The following is a 26,993-nucleotide window of genomic DNA, read 5'->3' as shown; positions in this document are numbered from 1 at the left end:
AAGAGAGTTGAACTCTCAGGTGTTCTCTTCTCTGCTCCCACCACCCCACTTCTTTCCAATGGTCTCTTCCACACCTTAAATCAGAGGTCTTCAAACTTGGCAGCTTTAAGACTTGTGGACTCCAACTTCCAGAATTCTCCAGCCAGTATAGCTGGCTGTAGAATTCTGGGAGTTGAAGTCTACAAGTCTTAAAGCTTCCAAGTTTGAAGACCTCTGCCTTAACTGGTCACTTTATGTCTCATCAGACCTGAACTATCCATCCTTTGTATCCCCCCATTTACCTTGAGCAGTTTACCTGAGGGAGCATTCGTAACTTCCCAGGGATTCAAGGGAGGGCAAAGCCTCATAACCAGCCGACCAGTCACAGTTGGTATTAGCCCCAGGCAGCTTTTGAAAAAGCCCTGTCAGGAGAGCAAATTGTTCCCCAGGGAATGTTGCATCCATGGAGGCCTTTGCATCCCACGTTTTCTCCTGACGTGTCCCCAAAATGTCTGCTCAAAAGTGAATTTGCAGCAGCAGCATGAAATGCCACCCTTTGCTCCAAAGATGTCTTTGCTGAGGTCCAGCCTTTGTGTGGGGAGGATCAATGAGTTGCAACGAGCACATTTATATTTAGCAAACAGCTCCCTATGCCATCCTGCCCTTTTGGAGTCCTTGTTTCTGATTGTGGCCTCTATGCAGTCTGGTCAAAATGCTGGGTCATTAACACCATGGTGGCAACTATAAAAGAGAAGAAGAGAGTTCCTTGATAAGAAGAACAAAAGTAGAATTTTATCTGACCTTTCCCCATGACAAGTTTTTCCAAGTCAGCGGAAATCCAGATTGTTGAACGTCTTTGGAAATGGACAAATGGGTTGTGAAATTAAAATGTTTTCTTTGTTGTTAATTCCCTGAGCCTTTGCTATTCAAAGATAGAATATCTTTCCCCTTTATCTTTTAAATTTGTTTAATTTGCTACCTTTAAAATCCAGAAAATGTTTTCGAAAGGAAAAGAAAGAAGAGAATGGCAGTCAGATGTGGAGGGACAAGGGAGAAAAGTTAAAAGAGAAACACCATGTATGGTTGATTCACGTATGGGAAATTATTCTGCCTAATTTTTCAAGCCATGCTTAAACCTTGAGCCCACTGAACAACATTGATTCATCTTTGCGCTACATCAATGAATCTTTTTGTAAACAAAAAGCAACCCTTTATTAACCATCCTGAATATTAAATTTGGATTCACACTGTCATTACAACATTGAACAGTCAGCCCCACTCCTGCCCCCAACCCCCCACTGTTCAATTAAATGCTCAAATCTTCATATAAGTCTTTCCTTAGTAATTCAAAAGTACATTCACATCTTTAAAGATATTGATCTTTTTTGACCAGCTGAACTCACTGATGGATTTTGAATTGAAACAGGGCAATGTTGGGACAGACCTGTCTCATATGAGTAAGTCTCCTGTCAGACATTTACACTTTTCAATAATAAGGAAGTTGTGTGATGGTATGTGGCGATGACCTTGGGAGATGGAAGAAAGAGCCACAAACTGCACAACTGGCATGTAAAATATATATCATCCACAGAAGAGGGGAGGGCACGGGAAGCATTTCAAAAGGGCCTCTCTCTATTTTTCCAGAGAGTAAAAAGAAAGGATGAGACAAATACTTTCATTTTGTTACTATAACTCTACAATAAAGATAGGGCTAGGATTTGTTGTGCTGCTTTGTGCCAGGACTATCTCAAAGGGCTAACAGGTCGATAACCAGGCCTTTAAAAAGCTCTCATAAAGGTAAGATGATTTTTTTTTAATTAGTCTCATCTTGTGATGAAAAACATTCTGAATATTCTAAAAAACATTCTGAATATTTGCCACTGGTTTGTTAATATGGAACAGTCCTGTTCTTTATTCCAAAATTCTTGCAAATAACTCCTTAGCAATATTTTAATTTGTTTATTAAAATGGATTGCCAATTTGGAATCTATCTATCTATCTATCTATCTATCTATCTATCTATCTATCTATCTATCTATCTATCTATCTATCTATCTCCTTTAATTTATATAACTGCTTAGAAGTGACTCTGGGCAATTTAGAAACAACCCCATCCAAGAGTTCTAAATGGTGCATTTGAACCAATTGGTGAACAAAAGATGTTTTCATTGAATATCCTGCCATTTGGCAATTTTAGGCACTCCAGATTTTACTTGCAATAATTCAGATGGTTTAAATAACTTGATGTGGAATATGCAACTTTAAAGAATTAATTCCTCTAATTGCCCATGACTTTGAAACAAGGCCTGTTTACATAAGCTCTGTATTAGAAGGAACAGTTACTGAATGGAACTATATTTGCTTAACCAGAATTCATGTAACTGTCATTCATGGGAGATAGTCCAAACAGCAATCATGTTCAGATGAAATAATTCTACTTCACCGTAAGGTTACTTTAACAGAATCTTGCTGTTTGCTACATCCACATTCCTTCTGAGGGCTAGGTAGCCTCTTATTTCACAATTCACCCAATTGTGGCTCTTCCCCACCTCCCAAGGCTACTCCCACATACCATTACAATAGCTCCTTGTCTCATTAATGCTGAGGGTTTCAGTAATGGCTGTAATGATTGGGAGTTCTAATCCCAGTTAATTGGATGGTAAACAATTAGATTTTATAACAAGGTAAAGATAATAGAAAGATTTCCTCAAGTCCAGCTTGACTCTTGGTGATTCCATGGAGTTTTTCTGGAAAAGTATACAAGAAGCTCACCGGTATCTTCTTTGCAATAAGCCTTAGTGTTCCTAGTGGTGTCATTTGTATGCTGGCTGAGGAATTCTGGGAGTTGAAGTTCACACATCTGAAAGTTGCCAAGGTTGAAAAACACTGGTGTACATGCTGTACACATTTCTTGTTCTAAAGGGCTTCAAGTAAACTGGGGCTTTTGTGACCAATCTTTCTGCTCACCCTCCATGCAAAAAACTCACATTGGCTTTTTCTGCCTTTCTGTTCTCCTTGTAGGAATTTGTCATGATTGTTGTTTTTGGAGTGGAATACATTGTCCGTGTCTGGTCGGCGGGCTGCTGCTGTCGCTATCGAGGATGGCAAGGTCGTTTCCGGTTTGCCCGCAAACCCTTTTGTGTCATTGGTAAGCATCTGATGAGGACAAAGAGGTGTGTCAGAAGGATTCTTGATTTGTCCCATCATTATTGGCCAGAAGAGGAGGAATGAGAATGGAAAAAGTTCCATTATTCTGTACTCCAGACAACTGTGCAACTGTCATTTGTAGTTGTTGACTCATAATGGTTACATTCACACAGCACATGAAGTTGTCCTGTTTTCTGGATGTACTCAATGCATCAAATCACACACTGATAAACACAATCCCTAAATAAAAACTACAGCTCAATGCTTACTCCAGACACTTAGCATAATGACTTCCAGGTATGTAAGATGACTTCTAGGCTGATGACTTCAAAGTATGTAAGATTTCAACTCCAGTTATTTCCAAACATTTGAAAAAGCTGCTAGTGTTTAAATTCAGCAACCCCTGGAAAGTCTATCTTTGCAGAGTTTCTTCTCTCCCCACCAAATATGTAAGCTATATCACTTAAATCTGCCTCACTCAAAGTCATCTGAACTACACAGTTCATGGAGTTTGTATAACCCAAAGCAGGTATCTAGCCTCCTTTTCCATTTGAGTGGCAGAGAAAAGTATTTGGCCAACTTGGTCTCCATAGGAACTAAATGGGTTTGGATTAGAGGTGAAATCCAGCAGATTCTGACAGGTTCTGGAGAACCGGTAGCAGAAATTTTGAGCAGTTCGGAGAACCGGCAAATATCACCTCTGGCTGGCCCCATGGGAATTTTGCAGTATCCTTCCCACAGGAGTGGGGTTGGAATGGAGATTTTGCAGTATCCTTTACGCCGACCAAGCCATGCCCGCCAAGCCACACCACGCTCATCAAGCCACGCCCACAGAACTGATAGTAAAAAAATTTGGATTTCACCACTGGTTTGGGCCTGTTTAGGACTTGCCTGGGACAGGACCAGGAAATATCAAGGCTGAAGGTTAGACAAAGATGTTGAGGACAACAGCAATGGAAAACCACTTCTGTATTGTCACTAAAACACTGACATAGCTTATCCATGAATCCTCCAGGTAGTTGTGTTTGAAGGAGAATTGATTATGTTACCAGAATGAAGTTCCATGTTCTCTTTAAATCAGAGAAAATAGCTGGAATGGACTGGGAGCAGGATATTCTTGGGGCCAAGATGGGAAGACACCTTCTCTCCATTGCCGTGGTCATCAGAATAGTCTGGATGCAGGAAACGCACCTAGTCCCCCAAGATCAAGCGAATTATGTTCTTCTCAAGCCTGGGTTTGTCCTTTTGATAGTTATGGGCATAATTGTTAAGAAAAGCCTTAAATATGATGATCAAGGTAGCCTTTAACTCCAAAGAGATTTTAAAAGACTGAATGTTTTTGTTGTGCACTAACCTTGATGACATCTCAGATATCTCTACTCTGTGATACGGTTATAGAGATGGTGCCTTTCCTCTTCCAGCTGCCATTTATTTTCTCTTCATTGGTCATGGTTCTGTAGATACCCAGAGGCTATTTCAGACCACTGTTGTTTTTGACTATTGATTTTGAATCCTTAACTGATACTTAGGTCCACCAAGCTAATTTATATTTTAAGTTTCCCTAGGGATTTCAGAACTACCCAAATGGCAGAGAAGAGCAACTTCGTATTGTGGAGAACATCATATTTTTCATCATATAATATAAGAGAGGCACCATCTCTTATCGAGAACAACTCCCATAGAGGACAACAAGTGTAAGGGTGTGCTTGATCGAATGGTGACTTTTAGCTCTTTTTTAAAGGTTGGTTTCTTTGCTCTGCATCCGAGCAACTGATGTCTGGGCAATGCATCCATCAAGCTACTGCTTAGATCACAGATTGTAAGTTGCCCTCTCTTTCCTTTCTCTTCCTGTGCTTCAGATTTCATCGTCTTTATTGCTTCTCTGGCCGTCATTGCAGCTGGCACCCAGGGGAACATCTTTGCTACCTCGGCCCTACGCAGCATGCGCTTCCTGCAGATCTTACGCATGGTGCGCATGGACCGCCGTGGCGGTACTTGGAAGCTTCTTGGCTCAGTGGTCTATGCCCATAGCAAGGTGAGTCCCTGGAGGCGTATCAGCCCAAGCAAGGCACAGGAATCAGCTCTCAGAGATGGAAATATAGACACTTGCTTTTTCTTCTATTTCCATTTTGGGAGAAGGAATTACAGAGAATTGAAATAACCAAACACAACGGGAAGTTTGGGGATTGTCCCCAAATGTTTCATCCCAGAAGAAGTTCTTGTGTAAAAGCAGAGAAGACTGGAGAATCAATAGCTTTCCAGAGTTTCAGAGATACTGTTGGTCACACTGGCCAAGGCTGCTGGGAAATGTAGTTCCATAGAGCTCTGGAGGGCCACCAGTATAAAGCAGAAGGATTCCACATTGAGATCAGGAAGCAGCAAGTTCTACAGCAAAATATCACAGACTGACTTTCTTCCAGTAGGAATCTTCATGCTCATATTTAGGCCAACCTATTATGCTCTTCTCCAGAATGCTTTTTTTCAAAAAAATGTTATCGCCATCCTCATCTTCCTATACCCCATTTTTTTTCTTCATTTGACATTCAATGTTTCCCAGTTAGCAAGTACTTCCAGCTTTTATTAGGCTATCAGAAGGAAACAATTGTTTCATAAATTGGTTTTAAAAGTTATTGTTGCATGCAGCCCATGGAGCTCATAGTTCTCTTGCGCATGGGAATGTTTGCCTTTTGAACTTCTGTGTTCCTCTTTGGACTCCATTCTCATTGATATTCTCCAGTTATGTTGGCAGATGGAGGGAATGATGAGGTATGAGGGTTGGAGTTCGCAAAGCAGAAGATGAGTATTACACAGAGAACCATTTTGAAAACACAGGCCAGTTGCCACCAGTTGCCGCCAGTCAACCAGCAGAAGTAAAGTAGAAAAAAAATCCATTACAAAAGAGTAGGAGAAAAAAGATTTCAATCTCTGCATGCACATGGACCTAGATTCTTCCTGGTTGTAGAAGCTGATCTTTGTCAGAATTAGACTGCTTGTCTCTGCAATGCTGTAACTTATTTACTCGATTTGGGTCCTGATTTTGCAGGGAAGCATCCAGTTCCTGAGAGGAAATGCTTGAAATTTCCTAGAGGTATCTTTAACAAGGTCCATGCCTCTTTGCAAGAAAGCTAGCTTTCACATTGACTCTCTTTAACTGTATTCTGCAGCCCCATCATCCAGTGGTGGGTTTCAAAAATTTTGCTACCAGTTCAGTGGGCGTGGCTAGATGGGAGGGCATGTGATTGACTGGGCGTGCCCAACTTGACCTCACTCATGCCCACTCAGTCACATGACTCCCCCACCTGGCCACGCCACAGGAAAAGGTAGGAAAAATTTTGGAATTTCCACCTATCTACGCTCGTCCTCCCTTCACCAGTTGCCCCCGTTTCCCCTCTTTTAACAACCCCAGCCCCAGCCCTGCTTCCTCCACCACCACAGCCTCTTTGTTCAGGCTGCTTACCTTCCACAGCAGCTGGTCCAGAGTCTGGAATGCAAGCTGACCAGAGTTTTCGGCAGCCCCCAGTCAGCCGCTGCTACTGGAAAGTGGGTGGCAAAGAGGGAAAGTGACTGGCTGTCAAAAAGGCAGCAGCTAGCCACAGGCTACTGAAAAGTACCGGAGGTCACAGAAAAAGCTGCTGCCGTCACCACTATGTTCTTTGTACATGCACATTCCATTGAACTTGCAAGGCAATGGGATGCACGTACACAAAGAACATGATGGTGACGAAAATGGTGGGCAGGGTAAGTGAGCGGTGATGGGGAGACTATTTTGGGGGCTTGGCCAGCCAGCCATCGCTACCGGTTTGGTGACCTTGGCCAAATTTCTGCCAACAGTTCGCACAAACTGGTGCGAACCGGCTGTCTATCACCTCTGCCATCCCCCCATCCTGATGGCCATGCTGTGTAGTTCCAGGTATGTGGTGGAAAACATCCAGTGGTTCCCTGGCACCAAGAAAAGATGGATATGCAGATATTGCATCATCTTGAGAAATCTCAACTGGAAAACCTGTACTGAAAAGGGATTGTGCAAGTGTTGTGCAGATATAATAGGGTCTTTCCATAAGTCTGCAGTCACTACAAAGTGGAATCAATTAGAAATGGACAGATGAAAGTATAGTTACATTAGCGCTCCCTAGGAAAAGCATGCAATTCTCAAATGCCCCAGGGAGTCACCCCAGGTATGTATGTGTTTTGTGTGTGTCTATGTCTGTAGTAAAAAAAAAATCTCCATGATTCAGGCAGATGGTCCTTTTCTTTTCTTTTTTTAAATAAGGGAACCTTTCTTGGCATTTTTATTTAGCCCTGTATCATCAACCATGTATTAATATGAGGGATGAAAGGAGACAGGGTCAATTAGTTGGCATTCATGTCCAATTTCCAACTTTGCCTAGCTATCCTGTAACCCTGTCATTTCTAATGGCATCTTATCTACCTGTAGATGCATGAACAAGCCAGGTGCTTTTCCTCAGTGTAGGAAAATAGAGGCGAAATGGGGTTTATTGGCTTCTTTCTTGCCTTAACTTTCAGGTATGCAGACTGAATCTTGGTGAAGCCTTTGGCATTTCTTTAGTTTTTCCCGTAGGCCAGGGTGGCAGAGTGGAGAAATTGGTGAACTGGACCAGAGAAGTTCAAGTCCATTTACAGCTTGGTACAGGTAGTTCTCGACGAACAACCACAAGGGAGCCCCAAATTTCTGTTGTTAAGTGAGACATTTATTAAGTGGATTTTGCCCCCTTTTATAACCTTTCTTGCCACAGTTGTTAAGTGAATCGCTGCAGTTGATTGTTAAGTGAATCCAGCTTCCCTGCTGCCTTTACTTGTCTGAAGGTCGCACAAGGGGATCCCATGACCTTGGGACATTGCCACCATCATAAGTATAAACCAGTTGCCGAGCATCCGAATTTTGATCACACGATCATGCAGATGCTACAGAGGGTGTGCCTTTGAAAAATGGTCACAAATCACTTTTTTCAGTGCCGTTGTAACTTTGAATGGTCACTAAACGAACTTTTGTAAGTCGAGGACTACCTGTAGATTGAGCTGCCTTACAAGGGTGCTGCTGTGTGGGTGACATGGGAAGAAGGAGAACAATGCATTCTGTTTTGAGTTCAGTGATGATGATGATGATCCTTTAGGCAGGTTTCTGTCTTCTCTCTTGGTTTCTGTTGCTGAAATCTACTTTTCTCTGGTGGATTCTGGCAGGAGCTGATCACAGCATGGTACATTGGGTTCCTTGTCCTTATCTTTTCCTCTTTCCTGGTTTACCTGGTGGAAAAAGATGCCAATGACGATTTTCTCACCTATGCAGACTCCCTGTGGTGGGGTACGGTAAGTGTTCCTCCCCTCTTTAAAAAAATCTGGCCATTTTTGGCTAAGCAAGAGGAATAACTGAAAACTTAAGAACAAACTGACATGGGAATGAATAGTAGAAAGCCACCAAAAACATCAGGATTGGCACAGGTTTGATTGGGGGCCATCCAGATGCCCTATATGAACTGGATATCTGTGTCCCTATTTGTGACCTCTGGTTGTGTCCTGGAAATGCCTCCAATGCTGAGCTGATGTCCCAACACATCAGGAAAAGATCAAGTTGGGGATGGCTGATCTTCAAGATATGGAAATGAGATAGACAGCTAGACTGGGAAACAAACTGTGTAAATTGAAAAGCTGCAACCCAACCAGCAACTAGTACTGTCATCCCCTAACAGGAAGAGAGATATCTCCTTTGTAAGATATTTTTCTTTTTTTCTGTCAAGAACCCTGTGCCATGCAGGTACATTTTTAATACAGATAAATAAATTGGGACAGGAATCAGGAGCAGTGGATTTTGCTGTTGGTCCAGAGGGATGGAAAATGCCAGGAAAGAAATGGCCATGGTATCAACCAATCAATAATATTTATTTGGATGCTGACCAGCAAAAATTTAAAAAAGCAAAAACATACAAAACAATAGTTGTTCTGATCTAGCCTTCCTGAGTCAGTAAAACACACAGTAAAAATAGGGCCTCTGTGGCTCAGACTGCTAAGACAGTCTGTTATTAACACAGCTGCTTGCAATTACTGCAGATTCAAGTCCCACCAGGCCCAAGGTTGACTCAGCCTCAGCCTTCCATCCTTTATAAGGTAGGTAAAATGAGGACCCACATTGTTGGGGGCAATAAGTTGACTTTGTATATAAATATACAAATAGGATGAAGACTATTGCTGACATAGTGTAAGTGAGTCTTCGGAGAAGGGCGGGATATAAATGCAAATAAAATAAAAAAACCAAAAAAAAAACCACACAAGTAGTCCCAAAAACCACTGTTCATTCACAGATGAGTCCCAAATAGTTGTAAAGAGTCCTTTGGGATAAAGCTGATAATCACCCACCTTTATCTCCCTTGACATGCTGCCAAAGACCTAATTGGCAAAGCCACATGGAGTCCAGAATCAAACAGAGCTTCAGACTGTAAACTGAACAGAATTAACAATGTTGCTTCCTGCAAAGGCCCACGTGCCTTTGCTCCTCTTTTAAGTCTTATGGGAGGGGCCAATCATCTCCAAGTCCTACTCACGAGTCATTCCTTTTGTTTTAACTGTTCTTGCCTTCTGGCAGCTCCGTGCATGTGCACACTGCGAACAGGCTCCCCCTGTTCCTCTGCCTCTCTAAGGTCTGACTCTGGAGGCTCCGGAGGCAGCACGTACCTCCCAGATGGCCCTTTCTCTGCCTCTGCCTCTCATCCGAGCCTTCCCCAGGCTCCAGGACTGGCCCATGTTCCTCACCAGCCTCCTCACTGTCCGACTCTGCTGCCAGCTCCGCAGGCGGACCACAACAATAGTATACTAATAATTAGCAGAATGGAATCACAAAATATAACATTTACTCACTCCTCCATTACTAGATTATACAGTTATTGCTCGGGTGATAATTAAATATAAAACATTATAAAATAAAAACTATATATCCTTATAAGTTATTAGTTAATATATACTGGACCAAAAGTAATATTTAAAAGAAAAATGGATGTGTCTTTAACAAATTATATCTTGCTTTCAATTACAGAAACACAAAATTTAGCTACCACACCTGTAATGAAGCCCTAAGAAAAAGGTGCCTATAAAATTTATCTGCTTCTGTGATTTCAGATTACACTCACCACTATCGGCTATGGGGACAAGGTTCCGAAAACATGGCTGGGCCGGGTGCTGACAGCCTGCTTCGCCTTGCTGGGAATCTCCTTCTTTGCTCTTCCTGCGGTGAGTCCCCATGAGAAGGAAGAACGTCCGACTCCCTAGGGCAGGGGTCTCCAAACTTGGGACCTTTAAGATTTGTGGACTTCAACTCCCAGAATTCCCCAGCCAGCATGCTGCCTTAGGGAGACTTAGAACTTAGACTTAAAATAACTGCGTTGTCACTTTGAATGTACACTAATCGGCATACATTAAAATGAAATTTTGTTGCATGTAGCTCTCAAAGGGTCACCACTTCCAATATGCACTACATAAACATGACAAAATAAATAAATAAATACAAAATTATGCATATACCCACAGAAAGTTTGTTAAAACTCTCTCAATTGTGCCTCTGTAAAAAGTGGCCAGGACAGAAGGAGAAAAATGTGCCATCCTCATCCGACACAGGAAATGCTAGTATTCTCCTAGGTCAGACTCCAGGGATAGGCAATCACCTACTCTCAGGGTAGTAGATTGGTTGTGACAGAGAACATGGACCTCTATGTGCAAGTTCTCATTCAACCATGGAATCCCACTAGATAATTTCAGGCCCATCTATCAGGTGCAAGAAACCAGAATAATTTCACAAATAAGCCAAAGCAGTTTCTTTATTGTTGATCACCTATATTACAAGAATTTTGTCTGGCTACATTCCCTTGGGAACCAGCAGATGTGGCTTCGTTTAACTCATCTAGGATGTTTCCTCCAACAGAGCAATTCTATGTGACATGGTTTTTTACTCCCTGCTCTCTTTTAGACAGTGATTCCACCACCCCATCAGTCTTCATTATAATCAATTCATAAGGTTGTTTGGGGATAAAAATAAGATGTGATCTGAATCACACAACCCCAAGCTCCTTAGAGAAAAGGAGAAAGGCTCCTTGAATTTGATTCCTGGTGGCTACATGAATGTTTGTCATTAATCTCCTGGATTTTTTAATACCATATTTTTTAAAAATATGAGCCAAGGTGGCGCAGTGGTTAGAGTGCAGTACTGCAGGCTACTTCAGCTGCCTGCTAGCTGCAGTTCAGCAGATTGAATCTCACCGGCTCAAGGTTGACTCAGCCTTCCATCCTTCTGAGGTGGGTAAAATGAGGACCCAGATTGTTGGCGGCAATATGCTAACTCTGTAAACTGCTTAGAGAGGGCTGTGAAGCACTATGAAGTGGTATATAAGACTAAGTGCTATTGCTATTTAAACTTTCTAATGTACTTGATAGGGACGCGGTGGCTCATGGACTAGGATGTTGAGCTTGTCGATTGAAAGGTCGGCAGCTCAGTGGTTCAAATCCCTAGTGCTGCCGTGTAACAGGGTGAGCTCCCGTTATTTGTCTCAGCTTCTGCCAACCTAGCAGTTTCGAAAGCACGTAAAAATGCAAGTAAAAAAAATAGGGACCTCCCTTGGTGAGAAGGTAACAGCGTTCCGTGCACCTTTGGCATTTAGTCATGCCAGCCACATGACCATGGAGATGTCTTCAAAGCTCTTTGGCTTTGAAGTGAAGATGAGCACCGCCCCTAGAGTCGGCAACGACTAGCACGTATGTGCGAGGGGAACCTTTACCTTTAATGTACTCTATAGTCCTGGGGTTTTCAAGAATTCTCTCACTCAAGGAGTAACCAAGTTACACCCATCTTAGCTTTTTTGAAACCAGTCCAAGCTAGCTTTCTCAATAATGTCCAATTCTTGTAGATTGCCTGGACAAGTCCCTGCAATTTTCTTAGTAAGGTTTTTTTGAAAATGGTTTGCCCTTGCCTCCTTTCCTAGGGGTGAGAGAAAGTTACTGGTTTAAGGTCACCCAACTGGCTTTGTATCTAAAGTGGGACTAGAATTCACTGTCTCCCAGTTTCTAGCCTGGTGCCTTCACTACTGTACCAAAGTGGCTGTCTCCAAGCTAGCTAGCTAGCTGCTGATAATTGTCTGTAGTTTTTGTCTTTTTTCACAAAAAATGAGGAGAAGAAAAATTTCATAGTTGTGCGCTGGATGTCCCCATGAGCCGACTGTCTGGGAGGTCTTTAAGCCCCTGAGAAGATTCTGAAATATTGGGAATCTCTTTGTCTTAGACATTTGACCTCTCACCATCCTAGATAGCTGGCTTTTTCTCAACAAATAGTACAAATTCCCCAATTTCTTAGAGCTTCCTTTAGTTAGAACTTAACTGCTGTTTTGAAGGGTCCATTGTTGCTTGTCTTTTCACACAGGGAATTTTAGGCTCAGGGTTTGCTCTCAAAGTCCAAGAGCAACATCGACAAAAACATTTTGAGAAGAGAAGAACACCTGCAGCAAACTTGATCCAGGTGAGTAAGAAAGGAAGATCCTGGATTCCTCCCCCCTCTTTTTTCCTCCTTCCCTCCATGTTTAAAGAATGTGTTCAACGCTAGAAGCCAAGGAATGTTTGAAGAAGTTTCTTTCCTCAAGCAATTGCAGGTTTGTGCTCTGTAGCTCTGTTCCATAGCTATCAGATAATATTAACAAACTCATGCATATTTGTGAAAAGCACAGCCTCTATTAGCTATAATAGATGTGCCCACACATACATGCTGAATGTGGTGGTTGGCCCTTCTGACTCTCTCTAGCAAAGTCTTTTTCAACCTGGCAACTTGTAAGATGTGTGGAATTCAGTTCCCAGAATTCTCCATACACCATGGCTGACTGGGGAATTCTGGTACCTGAAGTCTACATGTCTTCAAGTTCTCCAGGTTGAGAAACATTGCATAGTAGATATCCCTAAGATTTTTCTCAATGATCCTTATTTCATTTTCCTACATTCCTGGAGTTATGAGGTACACTGTCACAATTCTCTTTGTTTGAATGAAAATTGTATTTCTTCAGGAGAAGAGAATTGGCAAAGCTCCTTTCTTCTCTTAGCAGTTGGCAGCTGGCACATGCTAGGTTTAAGTCTGATTGACAGGTCAGATTTACATTTTCCTGTAGCTTTTTCATTCCTGAACCTCTTACTTGGGATAGGACTACAGGAGGAGGTGGAGACCCAATGACACCTGTGAAAATAAGTTCTCCTCTTTGCTGGCAGAGCTGGGGAAGGATTTCTGCCTACATCTCTGCCTTCTGACTTTTTTCCGGGTAGTAGAATAAAAAGATATATATAAAATGGACCATAAATAAAGAGGATACCAAGGCATAATCTATTGCTATTAAGGTAAACCATTAAATCCAATAAAACTCTGGTGTTTTATTTATTCATTTATTTCTATCCTACCTTTATTAATTTTACAAATAACTCAAGGTGGCAGACATATCCAACAGACCTTTGTCCCCCTATTTTTTGTCTCTGTAGTCTCATTATTTTATCTGAGATTTTTTTTCCTAATGTGGCAATTGAACAGGCATTGCTAATCCACAATTCAATCATTATGTAGAGTTTTCCAGTGTTGCATAATTATTGTTTTGGCTGCTGCTAAAATTAAATAGATAATAAGTTCTTTATTTTTAAGCTTATGGTTTGGTCCTGTAAAGAAGTCTAATAAGCCTGAACCAATTCTTTGCTTAGTGATAAAATTTGCAAAATCTGCAAAAAAAAAAATATCATCAAAGAGGTATATCACATGACCATCACAAATTAAAAAATTACTGGGTTTTTTTTTCTGACAACCTCTTCAGCATTTGGAAGAATAATTGCAAAGCATACTGTTCTACTGCTGAGCAAGGAAATTTCTAAAATTTCCTTGGAAGTCTTCCTGACCCCCTGCCTTCCTCCAAAAGTAGCTGAGACCCTGAGTTAGCAGTTTGCTTCTTCTTCTTCTTCTTCTTTAAAACAATTTTTTTAAAGAGAACATTTTACATAAGATTTAGAAAGCTGTGCAAATATAATAAAAGAAAGTAGAAAAAAGAAAGTTATAAAAAACAAAAGAACAAGGGACAATAAAAGAAAAAGGAAGACAACTAAAGAATCTTCTTTGCAACTGTCACAAATTGCACATCATGGTTCTTTTTTTTCCCATAAACAAACATTTTCATCAATAAATCCCAAAGTCGCTGATTCCTTTTTCTCCATTTTCAGCAGAAAAAAATCCATAAAGGGTTTCCAGTCTTCTCTAAAAGTAACTGTTGTTCACTCCTTAGTCAAATAAGTCAAATTGTCTGTTAGCTCTGCCACCTTCACAATCCATTGTTTCATTAAGAGTATTTCCTTATTCTTCCATCTTTGAATTATGCTTTATACAGTTCCTGTACAGTTTCTAATCCATGGCCTCCTTTCCAGTCCCATTTCTGTCCCCAGCCACAAGCTCAAATCCAAATCTGTTTTTCTGGCTTCTCTTTCATTGGCTTTGCACTCTATGTTGAAGAATTACTTCTGATCTGGCAATATTCAGCCCTATCATTCTCCTGTCTGGATTGGTTCCTTTGCTATTGTGGTCAGAAAGATGGAACTCAGGACACCACGTTATCTCTGTGGTCCAGAGGATCCATGCAACAAAAGGTCTCCTTCTGGCAGCCTTGCCCTGCCATTCAACTCCTGGGCTGAGAGGCCTCCAACAACAGCTGGAAATGGATGGTGGACAAGACAAAAGGGATGCACGCAATTCTTTTGGCACACAAAACTATCTTAGGGACACAGCTCTGCCCTCCTCTTTCCTGAGTGAGGATGCTGTCCTCTTCCCATCTGATACCACCAGCCAATTCACACAGCCCTCTTTTCCAGAGCAGATGAAAGGTCAGGATATGTCTGCCTGTTTTTTCTCCTTGATAATTAATCTCTAATGGAGTTTCCCCCACCTTCCCTCAATCAGTCAGAAAAAACTCAGCAGAAACAGCTCCACATTTAGAGTGGCTGCAATTTGATAGTTGAAGAGAGAGAGAGAGAGGGTCTCCACCAGTTGTGAAATCCAAATTATTTTACTACTGTTTCTGTGGGCGTGGCTTGGTGGGCATGGTGTGGCTTGGTGGGCATGGCAGGGGAAGGATATTGCAAAATCTCCATTCCCATCCCACTCTGGGGCCAGCCAGAGGTGGTATTTGCCAGTTCTCTGAACTACTCAAAATTGCCACTACCAGTTCTCCATAACCTGTCAGAACCTGCTGTATTTCACTCCTGGCCTCCACACATTCCTAGTAATAATCCTATATGTGGAACACCCCAGGTCCAATCATCTCCATTGCTTTTGCCTTGGCCTATGTCCTCCAAGTGTGAAATGAAGACAGCCTAGTGTTGAGATGCTGAAAGAAATGAAGCAGGCTTTTCTGGTCTTCTTGGTTGTGAAGATGGGGGTTGTAGGGCAAACCTTCAGGAGATGCACCAACTTTACCCATCTCTGTGACAAAACCTATTTAAAAGGGGGCTTTTTGTTTGAGTCCAATTCAGAAAACACAGTAATTGATAAGGTTATACAGATGTTGTCAAACTCAAGGGGAAAAAGTTTGTCTCCATTTTTGACCTGTGTGGACACTGTACTGTAGTCTATGGATTTCTGATTTAGAATATTTCTACCCTCCACTACAGGACTTGTCAGAGTAATATTTATTCCCTTTCCCTTCCTTGTATTTAACTTGGTTTCACATACATACTGACAACTAACCTTCCCAATGGATACCACATTCTCCCTTAACTATGAGTTCATGAGCCACTTCCAACTAAAGTCATAGCCTCAGTTTTACAGTGACGAGATTAGGATGAAGGTCAACCTGGTTAATTCACCATAAGCAGGATGCTGATTAGAAGAAGGGGAGAAAAAAGCACCAGGCCACAGGATCCTGGTTTGTGAAGTTGGTCGTGTCTTCACTACGTCTATATGATTTATATTTATATTTATTTATATTTTATCAAACTTATATACCGCACCATCTCCCGTAGGACTCAGGGCGGTTCACAGGCATATTAAAACAATATAAAACAATGTAATAAATAAACATTTAAAACCCAGATTAAAACTAAATATTATCAAAGCCTGATCACTAAAACAGTAAGAACCAATAAAACCCCCATTAAAATTGGTTAAAACATTGTTCTTAGGCTAGTCCCGCACGCTGAAATAATAGAGTCTTCAGTTCACGTCTGAAGGTCCGGAGGTCAGGGAGTTGTCGTAATCCTGGAGGAAGCTCATTCCACAGGGCTGGTGCTGCCACAGAGATGAGCAGCATCACCACTCCATTTCTGTTTCTTTTGGTGCCAGTTCACTATTTCCTCCAGCTTTCCTCCTGTTCCTGGCTTCTCTACACTGACAGAAATAGAATAGAATAGAATAGAATAGAATTTTATTGGCCAAGTGTGATTGGACACACAAGGAATTTGTCTTGGTGCCTATGCTCTCAGTGTACATAAAAGAAAAGATACGTTCATCAAGGTACAACATTTACAACACAATTGATGGTCAATATATCAATATAAATCATAAGGATTGCCAGCAACAAGTTATAGTCATACAGTCATAAGTGGAAAGAGATTGGTGATGGGAACTATGAGAAGATTAATAGTAGTGCAGATTCAGTAAATAGTTTGACAGTGTTGAGGGAATTATTTGTTTAGCAGAGTGATGGCCTTCAGGAAAAAACTGTTCTTGTGTCTAGTTGTTCTGGTGTGCAGTGCTCTATAGCGTCGTTTTGAGGGTAGGAGTTGAAACAGTTTATGTCCTGGATGTGAGGGATCTGTAAATATTTTCACGGCCCTCTTCTTGATTCGTGCAGTATACAGGTCCTCAATGGAAGGCAGGTTGGTAGCAATTATTTTTTCTGCAGTTCTAATTATCCTCTGAAGTCTGTGTCTTTCTTGTTGGGTTGCAGAACCGAACCAGACAGTTATAGAGGTGCAAATGACAGACTCAATAATTCCTCTGTAGAACTGAATCAGCAGCTCCTTGGGCAGTTTGAGCTTACTGAGTTGGCGCAGAAAGAACATTCTTTGTTGTCCTTTTTTAATGATGTTTTTGATGTTAGCTGTCTATTTTAGATCTTGCGATATGATAGAACCTAGAAATTTAAAGGTTTCTACTGTTGATACTGTGTTGTCTAGTATTGTGAGAGGTGGAAGTATGGAAGGGTTTCTCCTAAAGTCTACCACCATTTCTGTTTCTCTTGGTGCCAGTTCACTATTTCCTCCAGCTTTCCTCCTGTTCCTGGCTTCTCTACATTGACAGAAATAGAATAGAATAGAATAGAATAGAATTTTATTGGCCAAGTGTGATTGGACACACAAGGAATTTGTCTTGGTGCATATGCTCTCAGTGTACATAAAAGAAAAGATACGTTCATCAAGGTACAACATTTACAACACAATTGATGGTCAATATATCAATATAAATCATAAGGATTGCCAGCAACAAAGTTACAGTCATACAGTCATAAGTGGAAAGAGATTGGTGATGGGAACTATGAGAAGATTAATAGTAGTGCAGATTCAGTAAATAGTTTGACAGTGTTGAGGGAATTATTTGTTTAGCAGAGTGATGGCCTTCAGGAAAAAACTGTTCTTGTGTCTAGTTGTTCTGGTGTGCAGTGCTCTATAGTGTCGTTTTGAGGGTAGGAGTTGAAACAGTTTATGTCCAGGATGTGAGGGATCTGTAAATATTTTCACGGCCCTCTTCTTGATTCGTGCAGTATACAGGTCCTCAATGGAAGGCAGGTTGGTAGCAATTATTTTTTCTGCAGTTCTAATTATCCTCTGAAGTCTGTGTCTTTCTTGTTGGGTTGCAGAACCGAACCAGACAGTTATAGAGGTGCAAATGACAGACTCAATAATTCCTCTGTAGAACTGAATCAGCAGCTCCTTGGGCAGTTTGAGCTTACTGAGTTGGCGCAGAAAGAACATTCTTTGTTGTCCTTTTTTAATGATGTTTTTGATGTTAGCTGTCCATTTTAGATCTTGTGATATGATAGAACCTAGAAATTTAAAGGTTTCTACTGTTGATACTGTGTTGTCTAGTATTGTGAGAGGTGGAAGTATGGAAGGGTTTCTCCTAAAGTCTACCACCATTTCTACGGTTTTGAGTGTGTTGAGTTCCAGATTGTTTTGGTTGCACCACAAGGCTAGTCGTTCGACCTCTTGTCTATATGTGGATTCGTCATTGTCTCGAATGAGACCAATCACTGTTGTTGATCATTGTTGAAACCAGCAAAGAGAACAATAGCAATATTTCATGCTGATTTTTAAAGGTATTTATTAGGGCCATGAAGCTGGATTCTGCCATTGCTTTAAACTATTGTGTCTTTTGAAATTTGTCATAGGTATGAGTTGTATTTTTGTCAACTTTACTTATTTGACTTCTTGGTAAGACTCCCTTTATGATGTGTTTAAGGATGATGGTGACTGATGATGAGGAAAAAGTAGCTCACTGGGAAAAATACTGCTTGTATTTTACAGCCGGGGTTAGAGTTTAGCAAGCTAAGGCCATTATGCTTTTATTTGAAGCTTTAATCTTTTAATTAAATTCTTTTTAATTTCTTCATTCAAGTTCTGACTTTCCAATTTTCTCTGGCTGTGCTATGCATATGACCTTGTTCCTTGGAGTATCTGAGCCTTTCCTTTCACCAAGGAAATGCATCAAACCAGGACTGCAAAGGGTGGGATTGGGGTCCACCATCCAAGGCATTCTACTTACCTGCTTCATTAAGGCTGGGTGAAGACATTAGAGGAAGCCCTCTTAAGTTGGTCTAGCTCTCACCTCTCTCTCTTCTCCTGTTCTTCCTCCTTGGTTTAGGCTGCTTGGCGCCTCTACTCCACAGACATCAACCGATCCTACCTGACTGCTACCTGGTGTTACTATGACAGCATGCTTCCATCTTTTAGGTATGTGTGAAGTTACATTGGGGGTTTGGAGGGATGGCAGTTAGAGCTTGGGGGCAGGTGTTCTTTGGAAATAGAAAGAGCAAATTGATGGAAATTGCAACAAGATGGACCGAAGTAGGGAAATTAGATCAGAGAAAGCCGAACTTGTGCGAGTAATTGGTAGGGCTAAATATGCCTCTTTTACCTACTCTGGTTGCTGCCACATTTCCAGGGAATTTCATGAGTCACTTTATGGGAGAACAGGGCAGAGAAATTAATGGGGATTGTATGGTGGCCTTGGTGTCCTGGCATCTATCCCATGGCAGATGGTGGATATTTGATGCCTAATACCCTTGTGTTGGTTGAATGTGAGTGTCAGGCCACTTTAGCAGCTGCCCACAATCAAGAATGCTAGATTCTCTCGGAGTCAAATTAATTAAATTTTTGGAAAGGAAAGCAGGATTAGGTTACAGAATCATGGAAATTGGATGCATGTGTCCTATAGCTTCTTTGATCCCACTTATCTTCTTTCTAACTATCTTTTGATGGTGGGGAGATGTTTGTTTCCTGCTTGCCAGATAGAGAAGTGCCTTTCATTTGGCCTTGCACTCCCTTGCAAGTGGCCATTGCCTTACACAGAGCTCCTTTGATAAATCAGTTCTTATCCAATCCAATGTTTAAATCCCATCCATCAGGAGAAGGTAGTAGATTAATTATGCATCATTGCAGAACAGGAACTGGCCACGGGGAAGGATTAACCAGTGAGGCTGATGCTTAGGAGATCCCTTCCTTTGAACATGTTTGCTCGGTTTTGAATGTTCAGATTACGTGGGCTCTTCATAAGGCATCATAATTCCATCCACATCTTTCATAACATGTAGTGTTTCCTCCACTCAAACTGGGCTCCAGGATCTTCTAGGTGGTGGAAGCTGCAATGGAGACTAATGGAGAGGTATGAGGGTAGGAGTTGGGCTATTAATGGGAGCGTGATTCTGGATCTTTGCATACATGTAGACATGCATGGGGGTCACATGCATATACATGCAGGGTAGAAAGTTATTGTTAAGCATAATTTGTTCAATCAAAAATCCTCCTCTTGTAAGACTAACTTTGAACACATTTTTATAGTCTCAAGCAGAGGCCTGTGGCAGCCCACAAGAATCTCTGTGTCTTATTTTTCTAAATGTATCTCCCACTTTTCTAATGTTTAGTAGGTTTTCAGTTGTCTTCAACATAGAACAAGATGAAAATACAAAGGAGACAAATTCTGTGGAATCAAGTGACTATCTTCAAAAATCAAAGCAAAACTATAGACCAAACAGGCAGAAGCAGCACAAAACAACGATTAAAAATGATTATTTGAGGGGGAAAGCTGTGGCTTGTACATCCGAAGGCAAATAGCAGAGGGATTGAGTGGGCATAATAAGGAATTTCATTGAGAAGCATCGAGAGGCATCTGTGGGAAGTGCTAACGTCTGTAAAGTGACACATGCAGCATCCCAATGGAACATAATCCGTGCACATATATAAAAGGGGTGGGGCTTCATTAGTGACACCATCCCTACTATCTTGCAGCTTGTGATGCCCATGGCCATCCCTGTCTTAGCAGTGGTGTTTAAGTGGGGAGTTGGCTCAGCACCTCCAAGACAGATGGCACCAATTGACTTTGAGAACACTATGTGCAAGAGGCTGATCTCACCAAAAGAACACCATACCATGTCCTTCCCCAAAGGTGGGACTTCAACACCACTTCACCAGTTCATCCCTACTAGAACTGGAAACCACAATTACTTAAACTCATGGTTGTGTCCCTTAAATAATAAGAGGAAACTTGTATTTGGAGGATATGAGTGTCCACCTGGGGAGAAATAAAAGTGGCAAGATGGCATCTGCATGTAAAAAGGGGTGGAACTTGAATCATGCAGGCATGATGGACATCTTGACATTAGATCCTCCTCCAAGACCAGGAGAAGGTTATAGAAAGGAAAATAAAAAGGGGGTGGGAAGTAAGTGAGAAGAAATGTGGTAACAAGGACCAAAAATGACAGGTTTCGTATAGCTCATGATCGGCTACTTTTGGCACACGGCCCTTCCCATGGATCTTTTTAATAAACAAGGAGACCAAGAAGATTTATTTATTATTTATTTATTTATTCGTATTTTTATACCGCCCTATCTCCCTAAGGACTCAGGGCGGTGTACAGCCATGTAAAAACACATAAATATACAAAGTAAAACATTCATCTAAAAAACTTATTATAAAGGCCAAATATTTAAAATAAACATATAAATAATAAAACCCAATTTAAAACCAAAATCTAAAATTTAGTCATTTAAAAAATTTAAAACCCTAGTCCAGTCCTGCGCAAATGAATAGATGTGTCTTAAGCTCGCGGCGGAAGGTCCGAAGGTCAGGAAGTTGACGAAGTCCTGGGGGAAGCTCGTTCCAGAGGGTGGGAGCCCCCACAGAAAAGGCCCTTCCCCTGGGCATCACCAGTCGGCACTGCCTGGCCGACGGCACCCTGAGGAGTCCCTCCCTGTGAGAGCGCACGGGTCGGTGGGAGGCATTCGGTGGCAGCAGACGGTCCCGTAAGTAACCCGGCCCTATGCCATGGAGCGCTTTGAAGATCATTACCAGAACCTTGAAGCGCACCCGGAAAACCACAGGCAGCCAGTGCAGTCTGCACAGGAGAGGTGTTACGTGGGAGCCACGAGGGGCTCCCTCTATCACCCGCGCAGCTGCATTCTGAACTACCTGGAGTCTCCGGGTGCTCCTCAAGGGGAGCCCCATGTAGAGAGCATTGCAGTCGTCCAGCCGAGATGTCACGAGAGCATGAGTGACCGTGCACAGGGCATCCCGGTCTAGAAAGGGGTGCAACTGGCGAACCAGGCAAACTTGGTGAAAGGCTCTCCTGGAGACGGCCATCAAATGGTCTTCAAAAGACAGCCGTCCATCCAGGAGAACACCCAAATTGCGCACCCTCTCCATTGGGGCCAATGACTCACCCCCAACAGTCAGCCGCGGCTGCAGCTGACTGTACTGGGATGCCGGCATCCACAGCCACTCCGTCTTGGAGGGATTGAGCTTGAGCCTGTTTCTCCCCATCCAGACCCGTACGGCCTCCAGACATCGGGACAACACCTCGATAGCTTTGTGGGGTGGTCCTGTGTGGAAAAGTACAGCTGAGTGTCATCAGCGTAAAGCTGGTACCTCACACCGAAACCACTGATGATCTCACCCAGCGGCTTCATATAGATGTTGAACAGGAGAGGCGAGAGAATCGACCCCTGAGGCACCCCACAAGTGAGGGGCCGACCTCTGCCCCCCCCGTCAACACCGTCTGCAACCGATCGGAGAGATAGGAGGAGAACCACCGATAAACGGTGCCTCCCACTCCCAATCCCTCCAACCGGTGCAGCAGGATACCATGGTCGATGGTATCAAAAGCCGCTGAGAGGTCTAATAGGACCAAGGCAGAGGAATAACCCCTATCCCTGGCCCTCCAGAGATCATCCACCAACGCGACCAAAGCCGTCTCAGTGCTGTAACCGGGCCGGAAACCGGACTGGAACGGGTCTAGATAGACGGTTTCCTCCAGGTACCGGGGTAGCTGACATGCCACCACACTCTCTACAACCTTCGCCACGAAGCGAAGGTTGGAGACCGGACGATAATTACCTAACACAGCTGGGTCCAGGGAAGGCTTCTTGAGGAGAGGCCTCACCACCGCCTCTTTCAAGGCGGCCGGAAAGACCCCCTCCAACAAAGAAGCATTCGTAATCCCCTGGAGCCAGCCTCGTGTCACCTCCTGTGCGGCCGGCACCAACCAGGAGGGACACGGGTCCAGTAAACATGTGGTGGCATTCAGCCTACCCAGCAACCTGTCCATGTCCTCGGGAGCCACAGGGTCAAACTCATCCCAAATAATCTCAACAAGACGGCTCTCAGACATCCCACCCGGATCTACCCAATTTTGGTCCAGACCGTCCCGAAGCTGAACGATTTTGTCGTATAGATAACCACTAAACTCCTCAGCACGTCCCTGCAATGGGTCATCCCGCTCTCCCTGTTGAAGGAGAGAGCGAGTTACCCGAAACAGGGCGGCCGGGCGGTTATCTGCCAACGCAAAGATGGCACCCTTGATTTACTTCCATACACCTTCATGCCACACTACTATTGTGGGTGGCTTGGTGAATCACAAATTGCATTAACCAGTGTAATAAGGGAAGAGAAGATTTGCAGTAGATTTATTATTACTGGCTACACCTTCCCCTTATGTGGAAAGATGGTTTAAAAGAAGAATCAGGATTCAGGAGGCCTATGCTGTCATTTCACTTTTTTCCCTGTTTCAAAATACACTGTAAGCCGCCCTGAGTCTTCGGAGAAGGGCGGGGTATAAATGTAAACAAAACAAAAAAAACCTGACATTTTTTAGGGGGGAAGACATTTTTTTTAAAAAAAAATACAATGCCAAATATCTTTGCCTCAAGGACTTTTGTCTGAATGTACATGATACTGGTTGGAAGCTACATCATGGAGCTTTTTGAGTTGCAGACTCATTCAGTGCTGAATGCAAATTTTGGTGGGTTTGGCTAAATTCATTAGAAAACTTAATATTTTTTTTCCAGGAAGGCTATTGTTTCTGTGCTACGAATAAACTATGCAAAACCTGCCCTTCTTATGATGGATAGTATTGCTTAAGTGGAAGCTTCCAAAGATTAACATTTGCCAAACATCAGGGAGAAGACAGCCTTTCTTCCCCTATTCAGTGGTTTGGTCATGAAATTGCATCCCATCTTTCTTTGTCTCCCCCCCCCCACTATATAGGATAGTCCAGAGCACCTGGCCATGGTATGGAGACCTATTTTCTTCCTTCATGGACAAACCACTGATCTGGAGTAGTGATGTTTTAATGATGCACTATGGTCTCCATCCCAGTTTCACTGGTCCAAATGGGAGATCTTATGAATTGGAGGTTCATTGTGTCCTCTGTAGAGAAACATCATTATGAAAGAGGAAGACACTCCTAGCAGTTGCTTCAAATTATTTACACTTGACCCATTGATGCAGATAATTTAAAGCTTAACAGTAATGATGTGAAAGTCAATATAACTTAGCACATAATTTATAAGCGAAGCACATACTTTATAAGCAAAGACCACTATCCAGCACTTGTAATTCTTAGATCATTTTTTGGCTATACCCTTATATTCAAGGCATATTAGCTATCCAGTACTCTTTGACTCTGACTCCTAAATTCGGATTCTGCTTGTCCCAAAATCAGATACGGAGGAGATCTTATTAGCCCTCTTGTTGCTATTGAGTATAGTGAATCTAGATTTGTATCAACAGAAGATAATGTTTGTAGCTCAAGACTGATCTGTAGGTTCCTTGGTGCTCTCTGACATATAGGACAAATAGGCAGAAGGCTAACAGAATGCATCCAGAAACACCAGCTAGCAGTCAGAAGACATGATGAAGACTCCTTAATTGCACAACACATGGACAGACTTCACCATAATCTCAAATGGGAAACTGAGCATCCAAAACCAAGCTAAGTCCAAAAAGGCTAGAGAATTTCTGGAAACCTGGCACTTAGACAGATCAGCCATCAGCAGGCACATTGAGATAAACCACTCCAAAAAGACAATAAAAAAGCTAAAAAGGAAACAAAAGACCAAAAACAAAACAAAAAAACCCTTGCCAGCAATTAACACAGAGATAAGCAGATATTAATACCAAAATTAAGACTAGACCAACAATGGAGAAATAAACAATATCCCAATCAAGAAAATACCAGTTCAAACGAATAGTCAAACAAGAAACAACAGGCCAGTCAAGGAACCACCAAGAATATTTCCATCAACACTGACAGGGCAAGTCACTTCTATACAAAGTGAGAACAAACCCCACTCCCTTCTAGCACTGATGATGTTACCTAGTTGGGTAATGAAACATCTGCAAGAATGCAACCAAGTTTGGAGAGTACCAAGGAGCCCACAATCTAGAGTTGGTCCAACACTCCAGCACTCCATCTTTTACTTGAAGACATCCAATGAGGAAGGATTGACAGTTCTTCGATGTGATTAGTTCCATATCAAATTGTTGTTATTTTCCAAACCAAAATCCAATATGAAAGTCTGGCCAGCACTAGCTTTTCATCCCTTTTGTCTTGCTTCTTCCTTTTGCAAACCTTTTGGACTAATTTCAGTTGCCATGTATATTTATTGTATGCTTGCCTGCCCTTGAGAGACATATATAGAATAAGTTTCATAGCCATCCTGAATTCAATAATGTTTATTACTGAACACTATCAATGATGTACAGCCCAGATGTATGAAATGGGGCACTGTTTAGCATTGAAGACTGAATATCTCAATTAATGGTAAGATTCATTGATTCTGTTGCCTTAGATAGTTTTGAATCAAATGTTCTACAGATCTGAAGAACGTCTGGTTTGCAGCTTGGGTTACTCTCAGAACAAAATTATGATAATTCATGACAACTTGTTCACATGCCCTCCCAAAATTGGAGCTTGTGCTCATAAATTAGTGTTCCTACAACAGACTTAACCAAATTACTTACCTATTTGGTTTCATTTGCTAAGTTTAGACATTTTGATCATTCACTTTTTGTGGCTTAGTGTATTTTATGAATGTAAGCCATTTGGCTGATTTATAGTGCCACATATTCCACAAACTAAGAAATGGATTAATTTCTAAGTTAGATTTGGAGTTAAATTAAACATGTGAACAAAGGCCAGGGTAACCCATCAGCCATGCACCCTAATTCTATAAGGAATACCAATCAATGTAGTCTATCCATATATGTCAATCAAGAAAACAAAACCATTAGGTGATTCCTATTACTTTCTTCTATGGAGAAAAACAAATTTCTCCATATGGAATTTACGGGCAGTGGTCCACAAATATGTTTGTTTTAATTTTGTTAAATTTCTGCTAGGTTTTTCATTGCTTCTGCTTCCTGCCTCTCTCCCTCCCTCCCTCCCTCCCTCCCTCCCTCCCTCCCTCCCCCCCTCTCTCTCTTTTTCTCTCCCTCTCTTTCTCTCTCTCTCTCTCTTTTAATCCCTTCCATTTTCAAGACTTTCCTTGACATTCTACTTTTTTTGCTTGCTTGCTTGTTTTTCCCCTTTTCTCTCCCATTTGAAACCTTTTAATTTCTCCATGTTTTTATTTGAACCCAACCCTAGAGAACTGGTCCCTATGTTTGAAAACTTGCACCGAGCTCGCAACGGAGGGCTTAGGATCTCTCAGGTGAGGAAATTTCCTGATGGAGCTCCACCGTCGTATCACTCCTTCACCTCTGGCCTGAAAGCCTCCACTCCTACTTTTTGCACAGGAGAAAGGTAGGGTTGATGCCACCTTCTTGCACGTTTTCGTGCCCCTGGTGTGTCTCATGCCCTTCTCTCTCTCTCTCTCTTTCTCTCTGGTGTGTGGACTCTGTCTTGTGCTGCTGCTCCCTTCTGGTTTTACTCCTTTGTTTGTTTCTACGTGTGGTACAAGTTGAGTTGGCTTCCTTTGGGTTCTTCCTTGGCCCTTGAAAGAAAGGCACAACCATGCACAATTCTTTATCTCTCTCTTCTGGCTGGAGGCCATCATTACACCCCCACACTGGGATCATTTTCATAGTTGCATTTTCAAGGGAGAAATTTAGGTGGTGCCACCGAAAAGATTAACCCAACACACAAAACATCATGCTAACCCAGAATCTCACTTTCTAGCAGGACTTGTGGCAAAACGTTTTCAGCACCAGTTTCTTTCCAGAAAGAGGGTCAGTATGGCTGGGTCTGGACCGTTTCCACCTTCCAAGTCTCCTTTGCAGTCCACCTCATTTCATCATCTTTTCTCTCTCTCCTCCTCCTCTCTGCCTCCCTTGATTCCTATTTCTCTGACCATCTTCTCATCACTTCTCCATTCCC

General features: G+C 42.2%; 1 protein-coding gene across 1 annotated transcript in view; it reads left to right on the top strand.

Annotated features, from left to right (window-relative positions):
• The first annotated feature begins 2,595 nt into the window (after positions 1-2,595).
• Positions 2,596-26,993, top strand: part of LOC131204517 (potassium voltage-gated channel subfamily KQT member 4-like) — a 45,274-nt gene continuing 20,876 nt past the window's right edge. Inside the window, exons 1-8 of the mRNA XM_058195899.1 lie at positions 2,596-2,601; positions 3,001-3,127; positions 4,986-5,161; positions 8,326-8,451; positions 10,252-10,362; positions 12,539-12,634; positions 18,986-19,074; positions 26,265-26,420. Of these exons, the coding sequence (XP_058051882.1) occupies positions 2,596-2,601; positions 3,001-3,127; positions 4,986-5,161; positions 8,326-8,451; positions 10,252-10,362; positions 12,539-12,634; positions 18,986-19,074; positions 26,265-26,420 (887 nt within the window). The remainder of the gene's footprint in view (positions 2,602-3,000; positions 3,128-4,985; positions 5,162-8,325; positions 8,452-10,251; positions 10,363-12,538; positions 12,635-18,985; positions 19,075-26,264; positions 26,421-26,993) is intronic.

This window comes from Ahaetulla prasina, chromosome 10, assembly GCF_028640845.1.
Source record: "Ahaetulla prasina isolate Xishuangbanna chromosome 10, ASM2864084v1, whole genome shotgun sequence".
In the NCBI taxonomy this organism is placed as follows: Eukaryota; Metazoa; Chordata; class Lepidosauria; order Squamata; family Colubridae; genus Ahaetulla; species Ahaetulla prasina.
This window is presented reverse-complemented; position numbering and strand designations above follow the sequence as displayed.